Source organism: Haliotis asinina, chromosome 9 (assembly GCF_037392515.1).
Source record: "Haliotis asinina isolate JCU_RB_2024 chromosome 9, JCU_Hal_asi_v2, whole genome shotgun sequence".
Taxonomy (NCBI): domain Eukaryota; kingdom Metazoa; phylum Mollusca; class Gastropoda; order Lepetellida; family Haliotidae; genus Haliotis; species Haliotis asinina.
This window is the reverse complement of record NC_090288.1, coordinates 66,219,208-66,237,360: the sequence shown is the minus strand read 5'-3', so window position 1 is coordinate 66,237,360 and position 18,153 is coordinate 66,219,208. Positions and strand designations below refer to the sequence as shown.

General features: G+C 39.3%; 1 protein-coding gene across 1 annotated transcript in view; it reads right to left on the bottom strand.

Annotated features, from left to right (window-relative positions):
• Nucleotides 1-605: 605 nt before the first annotated feature.
• Nucleotides 606-18,153, bottom strand: part of LOC137296301 (uncharacterized) — a 54,855-nt gene continuing 37,307 nt past the window's right edge. Inside the window, exons 3-5 of the mRNA XM_067828067.1 lie at nt 14,726-14,876; nt 9,854-9,992; nt 606-4,006 (exon numbers count right to left, since the gene is read on the bottom strand). Coding sequence (XP_067684168.1) covers nt 2,262-4,006; nt 9,854-9,992; nt 14,726-14,876 — 2,035 coding nt within the window. The 3' untranslated portion in view covers nt 606-2,261. The remainder of the gene's footprint in view (nt 4,007-9,853; nt 9,993-14,725; nt 14,877-18,153) is intronic.

Sequence of the window (18,153 nt, the reverse complement as noted above, 5' to 3'; positions counted from 1 at the left end):
TCAAGAGTATAAGCATTGATCTACGCTATTGGTAACTGATGACATGTGTTGACCAGGTCAGCCTGACCACCAGATCCTGTTAGTCGCCTCTTATGACAAGCACAGTTGCCTTGTACAAAAATGGTAATGCCAGCATGGAGCAATAATGAAGACCAGAATGGTAACATCCGCATAGAGCAATGATGACGATCAGAAAGGTAACATCAGCTTGGAGATCGGAAAGAGAACAGCATATGTTAATATATGCGTAAGGTAATGTCCATAAGCAACATATGGTAATGTGTAATGTCTAGAAGCAGCATAAGGTAATGTCCATAAGCAGCATAAGGTAATGTATATAAGGTAATGTCCATAAGCAGCATAAGGTAATGTCCATAAGCAGCATAAGGTAATGTCTATAAGGTAATGTCCATAAGCAGCATAAGGTAATGTCTATAAGGTAATGTCCATAAGCAGCATAAGGTAATGTCCATAAGCAGCATAAGGTAATGTCCATAAGCAGCATAAGGTAATGTCTATAAGCAGCGCAAGGTAATGTCCATAAGCAGCATAAGGTAATGTCTATAAGGTAATGTCCATAAGCAGCATAAGGTAATGTCTATAAGCAGCATAAGGTAATGTCTATAAGGTAATGTCCATACGCAGCATAAGGTAATGTCTATAAGGTAATGTCCATAAGCAGCATAAGGTAATGTCTATAAGGTAATGTCCATAAGCAGCATAAGGTAATGTCTATAAGGTAATGTCCATAAGCAGCAAAAGGTAATGTCTATAAGGTAATGTCCATAAGCAGCATAAGGTAATGTCTATAAGGTAATGTCCATAAGCAGCATAAGGTAATGTCTATAAGGTAATGTCCATAAGCAGCATAAGGTAATGTCTATAAGGTAATGTCCATAAGCAGCATAAGGTAATGTCTATAAGGTAATGTCCATAAGCAGCAAAAGGTAATGTCTATAAGGTAATGTCCATAAGCAGCATAAGAAAATGTCTATAAGGTAATGTCCATAAGCAGCATAAGGTAATGTCTATAAGGTAATGTCCATAAGCAGCATAAGGTAATGTCCATAAGCAGCATAAGGTAATGTCCATAAGCAGCATAAGGTAACGTCCATGAGCAGCATAAGATAATGTCTGTACGAAGCAGATAGGGGGAACCTGAGTGAAAATCATTCAAGAATTTGCACTTAAAGGAAAGTTAATATAGACAGTGGAAGACAAGCCTGTCATTATCTGACACATAATATCCAATCTGACATTTAAACCTTTGTGAGAACACAGTGAGTGCACAACTTACTAGTTTTTTAGTTTTCTGAATGCCTCAACATCTCGCAGGTATGTTAACACTTGTATAAACAAGACTTAACAAAAACTGTTGTCATGCAATAAAACATAATGCAGCATCAGCATATATCACGTGAACAGCTAAAATTATGATTGACACCTACTACAACATTGCTACTAAGGTAGCCATGTTCAAACTTGAACCTCTTGAATATCAGAAGTCATCTTAAGTAGAAACAACATGAGATTTTTCAGTCACATTTCTCAATATGGTGAAAAATGTACACACATATTGAGCGGTACAACCATGTACAGAAATTGAAATTTCATATATTTTTCAACACAAATTTTAGATCAGTGCTTACATAAGTATCCGATTTCAGTATTCTCAAAGTTTGAATATCAAAATATGGTCAAAACTGAAAATATCAAAAAAAGGTGTCATCATTAGTGTGAAAACATGCTTGAAATTTCTGCTTCATTGTTCCAGTGGTTTCTGAGGACAAACTGAAGAAAATGGACACAAATGTAACTTTAAGTCAGGTGAGCTGAAAAATATACAAAACAATTTCTATTGAGCATATTCTCAATGTCTGCCTCAAAATAATTAACCACAAATCCTTGTAAAATAAAAACAACAACAATAGTATGAACACAATAATGATGTACAAATGGTGTTAGGTGTCTGCAAACCTTACAAAACACATAACAATTTAAAGGCATTAATTCCATGTAAAACACTTTTCCAACTTATAGCAAACATTAACAGCTGAAACACCTTTGTGACATTTTTGGACAACAATGAGGGTTTTGTGCCACCATTATAAGAACAGAGGTGTGAACTCTTCTTGAAACAAAACAGGTGCACTTATGAACTTCAACGTTTTTCCTTTCTAATATTGCTTGATTTCTTTTTTCAGCAGTCCCCATAACACATGACCAGAACATAAAAAACAGATTTGTTTAATTAAAAATGCTCAACCTCCACATCCCCCTCCACACCCCCCACCACAACCACCTCCACCATCTCCACCCCCATCTGTAAACCCTCCATCCCCACCTCCATTGTCTCCAAAGAATCCGCCACCCAAGTCTCCACTGAAACCCCCACCCAGGTCTCCACTGAAACCAGCATCCCCACTACTGAACCCACCATCCCCTTCCCCAACTCCGCTAAATGTGCTGCTCTCTCCACCACCATTCCAACCTCCTCCACATCCACCACAACCTCCACCATCAGCATTTCCAGAAATTAAACCATCTCCTCCACCAACAGCCCAATCATCAACTCCTGTATCATCATACACATTCAAAGATAAATAATCATCTACACCTCCGTATGTTCCCCCATCCACAAATCCATCATCTCCAGCCCCACCAAAGTAATAATCCTCCTGTGTATCTGAATATCCCAAAGCTAGCGTCTCTGTCACATTATCATCTGAAGCACACCCCTCTGTGTCTGCAATCCCAAACCCTTGCACATCCCCTGCATCATCATCCAAAATGCCCAAAGCATACATATCATTTGGGCAGTCAAAATCACCTTGATCATCCAGCAGTCCAACATCATTATTTTGACAAAGACCAAATGCTCCGAATTCTTGGTCATTTTCTCCAACATTTTCATCGTTTGCTTCCTCAACAGATTCATTTTCAAACTTGGCATAACCAAAGTCATCACTGTCAAGATCTTCAAATTCCCCTTGATCTTGATCATCAGCAGCAACATGGTCATTCCCAAGATCCTGATCTTCATCAGCAAGAAGTTCTGTCTCAGAGTCAGCATTATCATCAAACCCTTTATCAGCCACTCCTGGTCTGTTATCATCAACAACACGATCACTGTCATCATTCAGGCTATTGTCTTCCTCATTGTCATCAAGAATCTCCTCATACTTCTCAAGTGCTTCATCAAGATACTCAGTACCCTCAAAAGTGTCACTGTCATATTTGGTAATATCTTCAATTTCAGGATCATCCTTGTTTTGTCTTTCCTCTTCATCTTTGAGACTGTTACCATCACTACCATCACCTTTTTCTTTCTCATAGTCTCCTTCACTCTTTCCACTCTCAGCATCAGATTCTGAACCACTTAACTGTTTGACAGTCTCCTCTGGAACCTGATGGTTTTCATGCTTGTCCTCCCCATTTCCAATATCCCCACCCCAAACAGCTGCAGCAAGCTCCTCACGAACTCTCTCCTCTGTCTGCTCTGCACCACCCCAAGTGGCTGTCTCATTATGCACCTCCAAGAGCTTCCATTCCCCTGATGTCCACCCTTTCACACTCTCAGGATCTCTCTGACGGGACCGAATGAAGAAATTGGATGGAGTAGCAGCAAGGAACCCACAAGCTAGCACCAAGGCTAAATTCTCTGATGGGATAGACCGGATAACTCTAGCTCCTCTTTTGTCACATGTGTCTAGTGTATGTCCTGGCTCCCATCCCCGAGGTCGGGGCTGACACAGAACATGCAGCAGAGACACACTGAATGCAAGGGCAAGGTTTTCTACAATGTTGTCATCATCTGCATTTATCTCAATCATCCCTCGATCAAGCTCAACACGAGACGACTCAATGTTGAATTTGAAAGATGATGATTCAAATGCTTTTTCCAGGGAGATATGTTGCCACTTACGTGTAGCCATCCGGAAGAAACTGATGTCAAGGTACCCAGGACTGCCAGGAATGCCACGTTTGCCTTTACGAGTGCTTGTGGCTGAAAAATGGAGAGCGAAATGTAACTGTAGTATATCACATGTGTCTAGCTTGACAGTACATATCATTTATAACAGATGAACATGGTGGAGAGAATGTGTCTGTGTATAAATAAAAGTCATTTTAATGTGTTAAACTTCATTATTTTAAACTTAGGTACAAAATAACTTTATCATTTCTAAAGAGGTCTGTGTTAACACTAACATTTGCACTAATTCACTAACTCACTGGTAAGCTAGTTGCAGCAGGTAGCTGGGGATGTGTTGTTTAGTAATTTGTGTCAGGTTTAATCTCTGCATTGGCCTGTTGACAAGGTTTCTATTGTTGATAGATTTCACCCTCTTGTTATATCTAACACTTTGTACTGCCTTTTACCTGTGGCAGTCCCCATTTTATTCCTCATGAACACCATCACAGCACGACACCAGCACATTGCGGGGTAAGTTTAGTTTCATCTTTTCGTATCAAATTATAGTAGGGCTAATCGGATTTAGTATGCTAGATTACATGTTTTAAGGATTTAAGTGTTTCATCATATCTAGCACATGTTAAGTGTTTGCCGGTAAATATATGCATTATTATATATAAGTTAGTATTTTACATCAAATATATTACATATTTTGTACCAGTACACTAGTATACTGGCATGCGTTTATTTGAACAGTAAGATATTTTATGCCACCATGATGCTACAATGTGTATCATGTATATATATCATGTATATGTATGTATAGTAGGTATATATATATATGTATTAGCCGGTCTATGATTGGCATGATATAGTAATGTGTATCATACATTTACTAAAAATAAGGTTTAGTTTCTCTATGCATATTTTATGTGTGTATTGGAGTCATTAAGTTAACTATTTACACAAACACTAATGCTATTCATGAAGTATATCTATATATATACTACCAGCATACTTAGGCAGTGTTTTGTTTACTTAGGTTCATTGAGATGCATTATTATTCAGCTGTTGGCCTAGTCTGTCTGCGCCCCTGAGATGAGGTGAGGTATTGGTTTTAGACTGCGATTGTATATATTTGTAATTGTAATTATCATTCATGTGAGTAAAGATCAGAGTACATGTCTTTGCTTAAATCTACATGACTGGCAGTTATCAGACATATCAACTGTACTGTGTTCATCATACTGAATGCATAACATGATATGTATTGCATATATGAAAGACATGTAGTTATTTATGTATATTTTACCATTCAGGGTGTTTTTTGTTAGTTCGTTACCTGGACTGACGGCCAACTGGGGATCTACATATCCCAAACTACCAGTACCGGAATAAATCCCTGGAAACAGCCACAAGTGTTTGCCTTTTTATGCTATTGAGGAACACCTCTGTTACATCTGTTGTATATCACACATGCCTAGCTGAAGTGTACATATCTTTTATAATAGATGAACATGGTGGAGGGAATGTGTCTGTGACATGTCACATGTGTCTTGCTGCCATGTACATCATAAGATGCACAGGTGATTGGTGTTCCTGAGCGAGGTAACTCTGTCATCCATACATGTCTATCCTGTCATGCAACGGGAACTGATGTACCTAAGGGAGGTAACTCTGTCATCCATCCATGTCTATCCTGTCATGCAACGGGAACTGATGTACCTAAGGGAGGTAACTCTGTCATCCATCCATGTCTTCTATCTTATGGATGACAACTTCTTTATTTCTATCATACAACGTTTTGGTATAGCTTCTTATACCGTTTTTAAGCAAGAGTAAAGCAACACAGCACAGAACTGTTGATTGAAGGCTTGTGTCGGTGGATTTGGACTGCTTCTGTGAGTTTTCTTTTGGTAAAGTGGCGGTGGTTTTTTGACAACATTTCCACATTGTCCCATTCAATGATGTGACCAGGGCAGTTGATCATGTGTTCAGAGAAAGCTGATTTTTGGTCTGATTTCTTTGTTGATGCCTGGTGTTCCTTAATTCTGAGGTTTATCAGGCAGGAAGTTTCACCAACATAGGCCACTCCACAGCAGGAACACTAGGCATCAACCAGTTATTATCTACTCTATCTCCTATGTATACCTTGTTCCGCCTCCTAAATATTGGCCTCCTCGCTTTGTCACTGTATTATTATCTACTCTATCTCCTATGTATACCTTGTTCCGCCTCCTAAATATTGGCCTCCTCGCTTTGTCACTGTATTATTATCTACTCTATCTCCTATGTATACCGTTGTTCCGCCTCCTAAATATTGGCCTCCTCGCTTTGTTACTGTATTATTATCTACTCTGTCTCCTATGTATACCGTTGTTCCGCCTCCTAAATATTGGCCTCCTCGCTTTGTTACTGTATTATTATCTACTCTGTCTCCTATGTATACCGTTGTTCCGCCTCCTAAATATTGGCCTCCTCGCTTTGTTACTGTATTATTATCTACTCTGTCTCCTATGTATACCGTTGTTCCGCCTCCTAAATATTGGCCTCCTCGCTTTGTTACTGTATTATTATCTACTCTGTCTCCTATGTATACCGTTGTTCCGCCTCCTAAATATTGGCCTCCTCGCTTTGTTACTGTATTATTATCTACTCTGTCTCCTATGTATACCGTTGTTCCGCCTCCTAAATATTGGCCTCCTCGCTTTGGTACTGTATTATTATCTACTCTGTCTCCTATGTATACCGTTGTTCCGCCTCCTAAATATTGGCCTCCTCGCTTTGTTACTGTATTATTATCTACTCTCTCTCCTATGTATACCGTTGTTCCGCCTCCTAAATATTGGCCTCCTCGCTTTGTCACTGTATTATTATCTACTCTATCTCCTATGTATACCGTTGTTCCGCCTCCTAAATATTGGCCTCCTCGCTTTGTTACTGTATTATTATCTACTCTGTCTCCTATGTATACCTTGTTCCGCCTCCTAAATATTGGCCTCCTCGCTTTGGTACTGTATTATTATCTACTCTATCTCCTATGTATACCGTTGTTCCGCCTCCTAAATATTGGCCTCCTCGCTTTGTTACTGTATTATTATCTACTCTGTCTCCTATGTATACCGTTGTTCCGCCTCCTAAATATTGGCCTCCTCGCTTTGTTACTGTATTATTATCTACTCTGTCTCCTATGTATACCTTGTTCCGCCTCCTAAATATTGGCCTCCTCGCTTTGTTACTGTATTATTATCTACTCTGTCTCCTATGTATACCTTGTTCCGCCTCCTAAATATTGGCCTCCTCGCTTTGTTACTGTATTATTATCTACTCTATCTCCTATGTATACCTTGTTCCGCCTCCTAAATATTGGCCTCCTCGCTTTGTTACTGTATTATTATCTACTCTGTCTCCTATGTATACCGTTGTTCCGCCTCCTAAATATTGGCCTCCTCGCTTTGTTACTGTATTATTATCTACTCTGTCTCCTATGTATACCTTGTTCCGCCTCCTAAATATTGGCCTCCTCGCTTTGTTACTGTATTATTATCTACTCTGTCTCCTATGTATACCTTGTTCCGCCTCCTAAATATTGGCCTCCTCGCTTTGTTACTGTATTATTATCTACTCTATCTCCTATGTATACCTTGTTCCGCCTCCTAAATATTGGCCTCCTCGCTTTGTTACTGTATTATTATCTACTCTATCTCCTATGTATACCTTGTTCCGCCTCCTAAATATTGGCCTCCTCACTTTGTTACTGTATTATTATCTACTCTCTCTCCTATGTATACCTTGTTCCGCCTCCTAAATATTGGCCTCCTCGCTTTGTTACTGTATTATTATCTACTCTGTCTCCTATGTATACCTTGTTCCGCCTCCTAAATATTGGCCTCCTCGCTTTGTTACTGTATTATTATCTACTCTATCTCCTATGTATACCTTGTTCCGCCTCCTAAATATTGGCCTCCTCGCTTTGTTACTGTATTATTATCTACTCTGTCTCCTATGTATACCTTGTTCCGCCTCCTAAATATTGGCCTCCTCGCTTTGTTACTGTATTATTATCTACTCTGTCTCCTATGTATACCGTTGTTCCGCCTCCTAAATATTGGCCTCCTCGCTTTGTTACTGTATTATTATCTACTCTATCTCCTATGTATACCTTGTTCCGCCTCCTAAATATTGGCCTCCTCGCTTTGTTACTGTATTATTATCTACTCTGTCTCCTATGTATACCTTGTTCCGCCTCCTAAATATTGGCCTCCTCGCTTTGTTACTGTATTATTATCTACTCTATCTCCTATGTATACCGTTGTTCTGCCTCCTAAATATTGGCCTCCTCACTTTGTTACTGTATTATTATCTACTCTCTCTCCTATGTATACCGTTGTTCCGCCTCCTAAATATTGGCCTCCTCGCTTTGTTACTGTATTATTATCTACTCTGTCTCCTATGTATACCGTTGTTCTGCCTCCTAAATATTGGCCTCCTCGCTTTGTTACTGTATTATTATCTACTCTATCTCCTATGTATACCGTTGTTCTGCCTCCTAAATATTGGCCTCCTCACGTTGTTACTGTATTATTACCTCATCCAATGGCGTTTTAGTCAATCCCTTTAATGCATTCCTTTATGTTGTCTTACTTCATCCCTGTTATATGTATAAAAGCTGATTCTATGCTTAAGAAGAAGCAATACCGAAACACTGCATCATAGAAATAAAGACGTCATCCATAAAGTATTATACTTCTCTATTATCCTTCAACTCCTAAATTGCCAATCAAACAGATCATCCATGTCCATCCTGTCATGCAATGGGAACCGATGTACCCAAGGGAGGAAACTCTGTCATTCATCCATCCATGTCATGCTCAGAATGTGGTCCAAAGACTTTATCCAAAAAATCAACAAGACATATCAACACACTGATGATTGAATGTAGAGTGACCACAAACTTTGTAATGTGTAAAAGTGTAAAGCTTAACTGATTGCCCATGCTGGCTATAAAGACAAAAGGACCTAAGTGACAAAGGGCATATGTTATTGTGTTGTGTGGTGAACAAGCGGTAAGTATGCTCAGTGAACTGGCTGTGAGTGATAGTTAAGGCAGACTGAGTAATAGGATAAATAATATGACTAAAACTATACAATGAAATTTCAAGCATTTATTTATGTGCATTCTAATCAATACACAACATGTTAAAATATACAAAATATGCTACTGCCACATACCTCAGGGAGGTAACTCTGTCAACCATCTGTCTATTGTGTCATGCAATGGGAACTGATGTACCTAAGAGAGGTAACTCTGTCAACCACCCATGTCTACCCTGTCATAAAATGGGAAGTGATGTACCTAAGGGAGGTAACTCTGTCAACCACCCATGTCTATCCTGTCATGAAACGGGAAGTGATGTACCTAAGGGAGATAACTCTGTCAACCACCCATGTCTATCCTGTCATGAAATGGGAAGTGATGTACCTAAGGGAGGTAACTCTGTCAACCACCCATGTCTATCCTGTCATGAAACGGGAAGTGATATACCTCAGGGAGGTAACTCTCAACCACCCATGTCTATCCTGTCATGAAACGGGAAGTGATGTACCTAAGGGAGGTAACTCTGTCAACCACCCATGTCTATCCTGTCATGAAATGGGAAGTGATGGTAATGCTGCCAACTCTTCCATGTGTATCCTGTCATGGAATGATGACTGATGAACCCAATGTAACTCTGTCAACCACCCATGCCTAACTCCACTGAGCTATGCATATGGAGCTGCCATTCTATCAAACGTGCAGTAATCAAAAAGACATACCTGTACTGTTGATAAGCCATACAATCCTCTGACAGTGTCCCCAATATGACAAAATAAAGGAACCACAAATTGATGTCTTCCAACTGACATTTGTTTTGTGCACATCTGGGACTTATAACTGACCTTTCACCCCTGGTATTCCTCTCCGAACACCAAGCCACTGTCCACGGACAAAGCCCCAGTCACCACTATGGTTCTTAATGAGTATTGCTCGCTCCCCCTTACGGGGTTCCAGCGTCAAACATCGTGAAGTGTTGGATACCTGAAAAAATTATTTCAATATTCTCTCTTTACATAATCATATTGTAGTCAGTCACTTACCTCTGTTTGGTAATTTGTAGTGACAACAATGTTGGGACAACCATGATGTAATTACAACAATGTTGTTGTGACAACAATGAAGTAGTGACAATGAAGTATTGGCAACAATGAAGTCAAAACAATGAACTAGTGACAATAATGAAAGAGTGAGAGGTAGTGAAGAAGTGACAACAATTACATACTGGTGTTTGCTAGATGACCTGACACAATTAGTTACACCCTGTTATTATTAGAACACCTAGCACTATTACGGTACTGTCGAAAATAGAAAATAACTAGACTGTTACTCTGTATCCCTCAAATTTATACAACTCCAAATATGATAGGTTGAAATAACTCACTTCGACCTAACTGGACATTCCGTGAGATGCGTAAGAGGATATCCTGAAAGGCATGTTTACTTGTAAAATCAAAAAAAAAAAAGAAAAAAATATGAATAGCAGTTTATAGAGCAGAATATATATGGCTATTAGGTCACTGAGCCAGGTATGACAACAGACCTTCAACTCACCTGGCATGAAACGCATGTGCTGCCTACTGGTGCAAGGGGTAATCTCAAAGATATTTGTTTTCCCTTTTTAATGTGGGCTAAATATGTCTTTTCTATTGATTAACATCTTGCATGTCTTTCTTTAATGAAGTTTATGTTAAGGTATAAAAAGAGCACGATACCTATAGAAAATCATCACAGTAAATGTCACAAAATATATAGGCGGCATGACCACCCAAAGATCGACAGCACTGGATATTGTTATATGTGTTATATGGAAATCCTGTGTACTTCCTTACTATAATTCCTCTATGGGATTATTATACTTCCCTACTTTCACTCCCCTGTGGGATTATTATACTTCCCTCCTTTCACTCCCCTATGGGATTATTATACTTCCCTCCTTTCACTCCCCTGTGGGATTATTATACTTCCCTCCTTTCACTCCCCTATGGGATTATTATACTTCCCTCCTTTCACTCCCCTGTGGGATTATTATACTTCCCTCCTTTCACTCCCCTATGGGATTATTATATCTTAACTGATATTTCTATCCCCTAGTCTAACCCCAACCACCATCTGCTTCACCCGTCCTAGTTTTGCTTCTTGAGATGATCCTTTCTACCTGTTTCTGTTTTATAGTGGTTTAAACATATTTATTCATGAAAAACGAATGGATTGGCAAACAAGCTAGAAGCTTATGTTAATGCCTCTCCAATGCATTTTACAACAGTAAATAACCAAAGTTCTAATAGAGGATAGTCACATGACAAACCACAAGGTAAATACACTTGAAACTAGTTAATGGTTAATGTTTCAAAAACAACCAATATATTTCTTAGAGCTAGTATTATTCTCAACCACATTTAGTATCAAATCTACGAGAATCAATGACCAAGAGGTAGACAGATTTTAAGATGGCTAGATTATCAAGATAAGATAGTTCACTACTTCCATATGAGATTGTCTTTAAGCTGTATCCATGTTTGTAATATTCTGCCTCATTTCCTAGTACAGTGTAATTAGGACAGACAAGTAGATAGTGTTGGGTATCTTCACGAGGAGCGCCACAAGAACAGGAAGGATCGTTTGAAAGATGTTCAAATTTATGATACTTCAGATCACTACAGCCAAGACGAAGCCTGCAGTGAATAATTTGACAAAATCGACTTCCATAATTCACATCAAATCCAAATGTATGTCCAGGTTGTGAGGTTATTTTTTCAATAAATGATTTTGGGGATTGTATCATTTTAACCTCATTTGGTAAAGAATTCCAAAGATCTACTGTACTTGGTAAAAAGGATCTTGAATAAAGAGTTGTTTTTACGTGAATGTTTTGTAAGTTTGGTGAATCTCTTAAGTTATATGAATTATTGTCCGAAACGCTGTCTGGGACAAGAGTACGTAAGTAGTCTGGTGCTTTGTCGTTTATCATTTTATGAAAGAGGGTTAATTTTTGTATACGTCTTCTGTCAATAAGAGGAATGAACTTAGTCTCTGTATATAGTTTGTTATGGTTTGTTCCTCTTGTTGCCCCACAAATTGTCCTTTAAATGCATCTAACTGTAATTTTTCTAAAGTGGTATTCTGAGCAGAGGTGCAGTTGTCCCAGACGTGACTGCAATAGTCAAATAACGACAGAATGAAAGACTGGTACATAATCTGAAGTGACCTACATGATAGATGTTATTTCAAACTCCTCAAGCAGTTTATTATTGGAGTAACTCTATCTACAATATTATTCATTTGAGCAGCCCAATTAGCATCCTTTTGAAATATAAGACCCAAGTGTTTATGTTCATCAGCTTCATTCATAGGAATCCCTTGCATAAATAAAGGGGGTCTGGGGCTGGCAGTCCGTTTTCTGCTAAATTGAATTGTTTCCATTTTTTGGGGGTTGAATTTCACTTGCCATTTATTCACCCAAGTTGATATTTTTTGTAAATCTTCATTAAGACTGTTTGCTGTTAAAACAGGATCTTCTTTTATTACGTACAAAGATGTGTCATCAGCAAAAAGACGTATGTTACAATCAATATTATCCACAAGGTCATTAATATATGTTAAGAATAACAGAGGCCCTAGAACTGAACCCTGAGGAACTCCTGCCAACACAGGAATATATTTAGAGTTATATCCGTTTATAAGTACCTTCTGGACTCTGTTACATCGATAACTACTTAGCCATTCTATCACTTTACCACTAAGTCGAAATGTCTGTAATGTATTTAAAAGTCCCCTTTGCCATACTTTGTCAAATGCTTTACTTATATCACAGAACACTGCTCTTACTTCTTTACCTTTATCGAAAGCACTTGCAATAAAATTGTACAAATGCATTAACTGTTAAGCTGTAGAATCACCAGGAATAAATCCAGATTGCATTGTACTAATGATATTATTATCTCTACAATAATTAAACAAGTATTTATGAACACACTTTTCGAAAACTTTAGATACGCAACTGGAAAGGGCAACAGGTCTGTAGTTGCCACATTCATTTACTGAACCCTTCTTGTGTAGAGGAATTACTGATACCTTTTTCCATATCTTCGGAAAAACTGCTGCGTGAAGCGATTTGTTAAAAATCTCACACAGGGGAAATGATAATTTAATAACACTGAGCTTAAGAAAGGTATTTCCAATTTCGTCTGGGCCAGTAGCTTTTCTAGTGTTAAGAGACAGCAATATGTCTTGGACATCGCGCTGTGATAACTAAATACAGTCTAATCTACTTTGTGTTATCATAACTGGTGGAGAAAGCGGGCGATTCGGATCTGGGACGGTAGATTGACTCACAAAAAAATTATTTAAGATGTTTGCTGTTGATTCTGGATCCTCGTATATTACATTTTTGTGTGAAATAGGTGGAAATGATATACATGTTTCCTTTCTTCTAAGATAAGATTTTATCAGACGCCAGCATGACTTACTATCACAATTATCATTGATAATATTGTCTAATTTCTGAAAATATACTTCTTTGGATTTCTTTTTATAGTGATAGTGAGACTCCATGGTAGCTACATCCTCAATAGTTTTAAGCCCTAAACATTATTTTTTGCTACAACCATCGTTAAGAATGAAGCTTAGTCTAATTTCAAAAAGGTCATTCAAAAACTGCAGTTTGTAATACAATATCATCGCACACTAATTAACATAAAGCCATGGTCTGTTCCAAATAATTTCCTTTGGACTTTGAAGAAATCTGCATTACTCATTTTTGCACTAACCTCTCCTCATTAAAGTCCTTTTATCATGTTCCCTATCTCTCTCCCACTTGGGCTGTAAATAATCCGAACTTAGTTTAACATATATTTCATACTTTGACTTATAGCTACATTAATTGTAGAGATAAACATGAGAAAACAGGCTTTTTTTCTATTTCTGACTGTACTGGAGTTACTGGTGTAACTAAAACACCTGACACAATCGGTTACCTGCTGGTGTAGCTAGAACACCTGGCACAATCGGTTACCTACTGGTGTAGCTAGAACACCTGACACAATCAGTTACCTACTGGTGTAGCTAAAACACCTGACACAATTGGTTACCTGCTGGTGTAGCTAAAACACCTGACACAACCAGTTACCTACTGGTGTAGCTAGAACACCTGGCACAATAGGTTACCTGCTGGTGTAGCTAGAACACCTGGCACAATCGGTTACCTACTGGTGTAGCTAAGACACCTGACACAATCAGTTACCTACTGGTGTAGCTAGAACACCTGGCACAACCAGTTACCTACTGGTGTAACTAGAACACCTGGCACAATCGGTTACCTACTGATGTAGGTAAAACACCTGACACAATTGGTTACCTACTGGTGTAGCTAAAACACCAGACAATCAGTTACCTACTGGTGTAGCTAAAACATCAGACACAATCAGCTACCTACTGGTGTAGCTAGAACACCTGGCACAATCGGTTACCTACTGGTGTAGCTAAAACACCTGACACAACCGGTTACCTACTGGTGTAGCTGGAACACTTAACTAGAACAATCAGTTACCTACTGGTGTAGGTAGAACACTTAACACAATAAGTTAACTGATGGTGTAGCTAGAACACCTGGCACAATTGGTTACCTATTGGTTCAGCTAGAACACTTGGCACTATTAAGGACCTGATTGTTTATGGAATAAAGCCGTGTTCTGTTGGAAAAGTACTTAGTTACCTACTTGTTCAGGTCTAGGAATTTGGTCAGGACCAACCAGGTGAGCTACAGCTGCCATCCTGTCATGGTAGAATATCTGAACAGCAGACATCAGCAGAGGGAGACTGTGTATGATGCGACAAGTGAACTCAACCTTCTTCATGTGGTTGCGTAGTCTGAAATGGTAGTGGAAGATACCTTTCATATTACCTTGAGTCACAAAAATGTGAAATAGTGGGTAGGATGTTAGATCAGAGGAATTGGATTGGTAAACAAGCAGTATATTGCTTATGTGAATACAGCCCCGGCATACAAATAACCTAGGTAGAGCAGTCGTGAGGAGAAAAGTATGCTAATATCAAACAATATACAATAGCTTTCTGAAAATGTAACAATCAAAAGTTGATAACACAGCTACGTATAACATTGTGATCATTAGTGTCAGAAGCGCAATTTTGTTTTTACTATTACTGAGAGTACAATGACAGAATGGATAGATTCTAATAGTTCATGGTTACCGTTAGCAGATCCATTAAAGTGGCCGTACAGTATTGATTTGATATCATTTCCTTTGGTATGGAAACGCATTTTATGTTTTATGTCAGTGTAATTAATGCACGAAAATAAATACTGAATTGGATCTTTGTAAAAGTAGCCACAAGAACAAGACGCATTTGAAGGTGAAAATAGTTGATATTTATGTGCGTTTAAATCGCTGCGATCGAACCTGAGGCATGAATGGATAATCCGACCGAATCTTGACCCAGAGTTTAAATTAACGAAGTTTTGATTGTTATTATTTGACACATTAATTTGTTTCTTAAATCTACCCAAAGAAGCCAATTCTCTATGACCAGTAGACAAAAATTCCACTATCTTACAGTATCTGGGAGAAATGACTTAGTATAAATTGCACTTTTACTATCGATAATTTGGAGCTTCAAACGGTCTCGGAAACTGTAGTTTACAGTGTCAGATACCTTAGGAGGGACGAGATTGCTGAAATTATTAACCCTGCCTCAAACTGTGAACAGCACCACACATAGTTCTAAGTGTATCAAGATTAAGTTTTTCCAGCATTAATGCTTGCTGTTTGGTACCATTGTCCCAGATGTGACACCAATAGTTGAAAATTGGCAAAATAAATTGTCTCTACATTGTTTCTAGACCTCTCCGTGTGAGACAATATTCAAAACCTCTAAGGCAGTTTACCATGGGTGCTACCTTTTTAGCGATGCAGTTAACATGGTCAGTCCAGGAGCAGTCATGCTGTAAAGTGAGTCCCAAATGTGAACATGGTCAGTCCAGGAGCAGTCATGCTGTAAAGTAAGTCCCTAATGTTAACACGGTCAGTCCAGGAGCAGTCATGCTGTAAAGTAAGTCCCTAATATTAACACGGTCAGTCCAGGAGCAGTCGTGCTGTAAAGTAAGTCCCTAATGTTAACATGGTCAGTCCAGGAGCAGTCGTGCAGTAAAGTAAGTCCCTAATATTAACATGGTCAGTCCAGGAGCAGTCATGCTGTAAAGTAAGTCCTTAATGTTAACATGGTCAGTCCAGGAGCAGTCCTGCTGTAAAGAAAGTCCCTAATGTTAACACGGTCAGTCCAGGAGCAGCCATGCTGTAAAGTAAGTCCCTAATGTTAACACGGTCAGTCCAGGAGCAGTCTTGCTGTAAAGTAAGTCCCTAATGTTAGCAAGGTCAGTCCAGGAGCAGTCATGCTGTAAAGTAAGTCCTTAATGTTAACATGGTCAGTCCAGGAGCAGTCATGCTGTAAAGTAAGTCCCTAATGTTAACATGGTCAGTCCAGGAGCAGTCATGCTGTAAAGTAAGTCCCAAATGTTAACATGGTCAGTCCAGGAGCAGTCATGCTGTAAAGTAAGTCCTTAATGTTAACATGGTCAGTCCAGGAGCAGTCATGCTGTAAAGTAAGTCCCAAATGTTAACACGGTCAGTCCAGGAGCATTCATGCTGTAAAGTAAGTCCTAAATGTTAACATGGTCAGTCCAGGAGCAGTGGTGCTGTAAAGAAAGTCCTTAATGTTAACATGGTCAGTCCAGGAGCAGTCATGCTGTAAAGTAAGTCCCTAGTGTTAACACGGTCAGTCCAGGAGCATTCATGCTGTAAAGTAAGTCCCTAATGTTAACATGGTCAGTCCAGGAGCAGTCATGCTGTAAAGTAAGTCCCTAATATTAACACGGTCAGTCCAGGAGCAGTCGTGCTGTAAAGTAAGTCCTTAACGTTAACATGGTCAGTCCAGGAGCAGTCATGCTGTAAAGTAAGTCCCTAATGTTAACACGGTCAGTCCAGGAGCAGACATGCTGTAAAGTAAGTCCCTAATGTTAACACGGTCAGTCCAGGAGCAGTCTTGCTGTAAAGTAAGTCCCTAATGTTAACAAGGTCAGTCCAGGAGCAGTCATGCTGTAAAGTAAGTCCCAAATGTTAACATGGTCAGTCCAGGAGCAGTCATGCTGTAAAGTAAGTCCTTAATGTTAACATGGTCAGTCCAGGAGCAGTCATGCTGTAAAGTAAGTCCCAAATGTAAACATGGTCAGTCCAGGAGCAGTCATGCTGTAAAGTAAGTCCTTAATGTTAACATGGTCAGTCCAGGAGCAGTCGTGCTGTAAAGTAAGTCCCAAATGTTAACATGGTCAGTCCAGGAGCAGTCATGCTGTAAAGTAAGTCCCTAATATTAACACGGTCAGTCCAGGAGCAGTCGTGCTGTAAAGAAAGTCCCTAATGTTAACACGGTCAGTCCAGGAGCAGTCTTGCTGTAAAGTAAGTCCCTAATGTTAACACGGTCAGTCCAGGAGCAGCCATGCTGTAAAGTAAGTCCCTAATGTTAACAAGGTCAGTCCAGGAGCAGTCTTGCTGTAAAGTAAGTCCCTAATGTTAGCAAGGTCAGTCCAGGAGCAGTCATGCTGTAAAGTAAGTCCTTAATGTTAACATGGTCAGTCCAGGAGCAGTCATGCTGTAAAGTAAGTCCCTAATGTTAACATGGTCAGTCCAGGAGCAGTCATGCTGTAAAGTAAGTCCCAAATGTTAACATGGTCAGTCCAGGAGCAGTCATGCTGTAAAGTAAGTCCTTAATGTTAACATGGTCAGTCCAGGAGCAGTCATGCTGTAAAGTAAGTCCCAAATGTTAACACGGTCAGTCCAGGAGCATTCATGCTGTAAAGTAAGTCCTAAATGTTAACATGGTCAGTCCAGGAGCAGTGGTGCTGTAAAGAAAGTCCTTAATGTTAACATGGTCAGTCCAGGAGCAGTCATGCTGTAAAGTAAGTCCCTAATGTTAACACGGTCAGTCCAGGAGCATTCATGCTGTAAAGTAAGTCCCTAATGTTAACATGGTCAGTCCAGGAGCAGTCATGCTGTAAAGTAAGTCCCTAATATTAACACGGTCAGTCCAGGAGCAGTCGTGCTGTAAAGTAAGTCCTTAATGTTAACATGGTCAG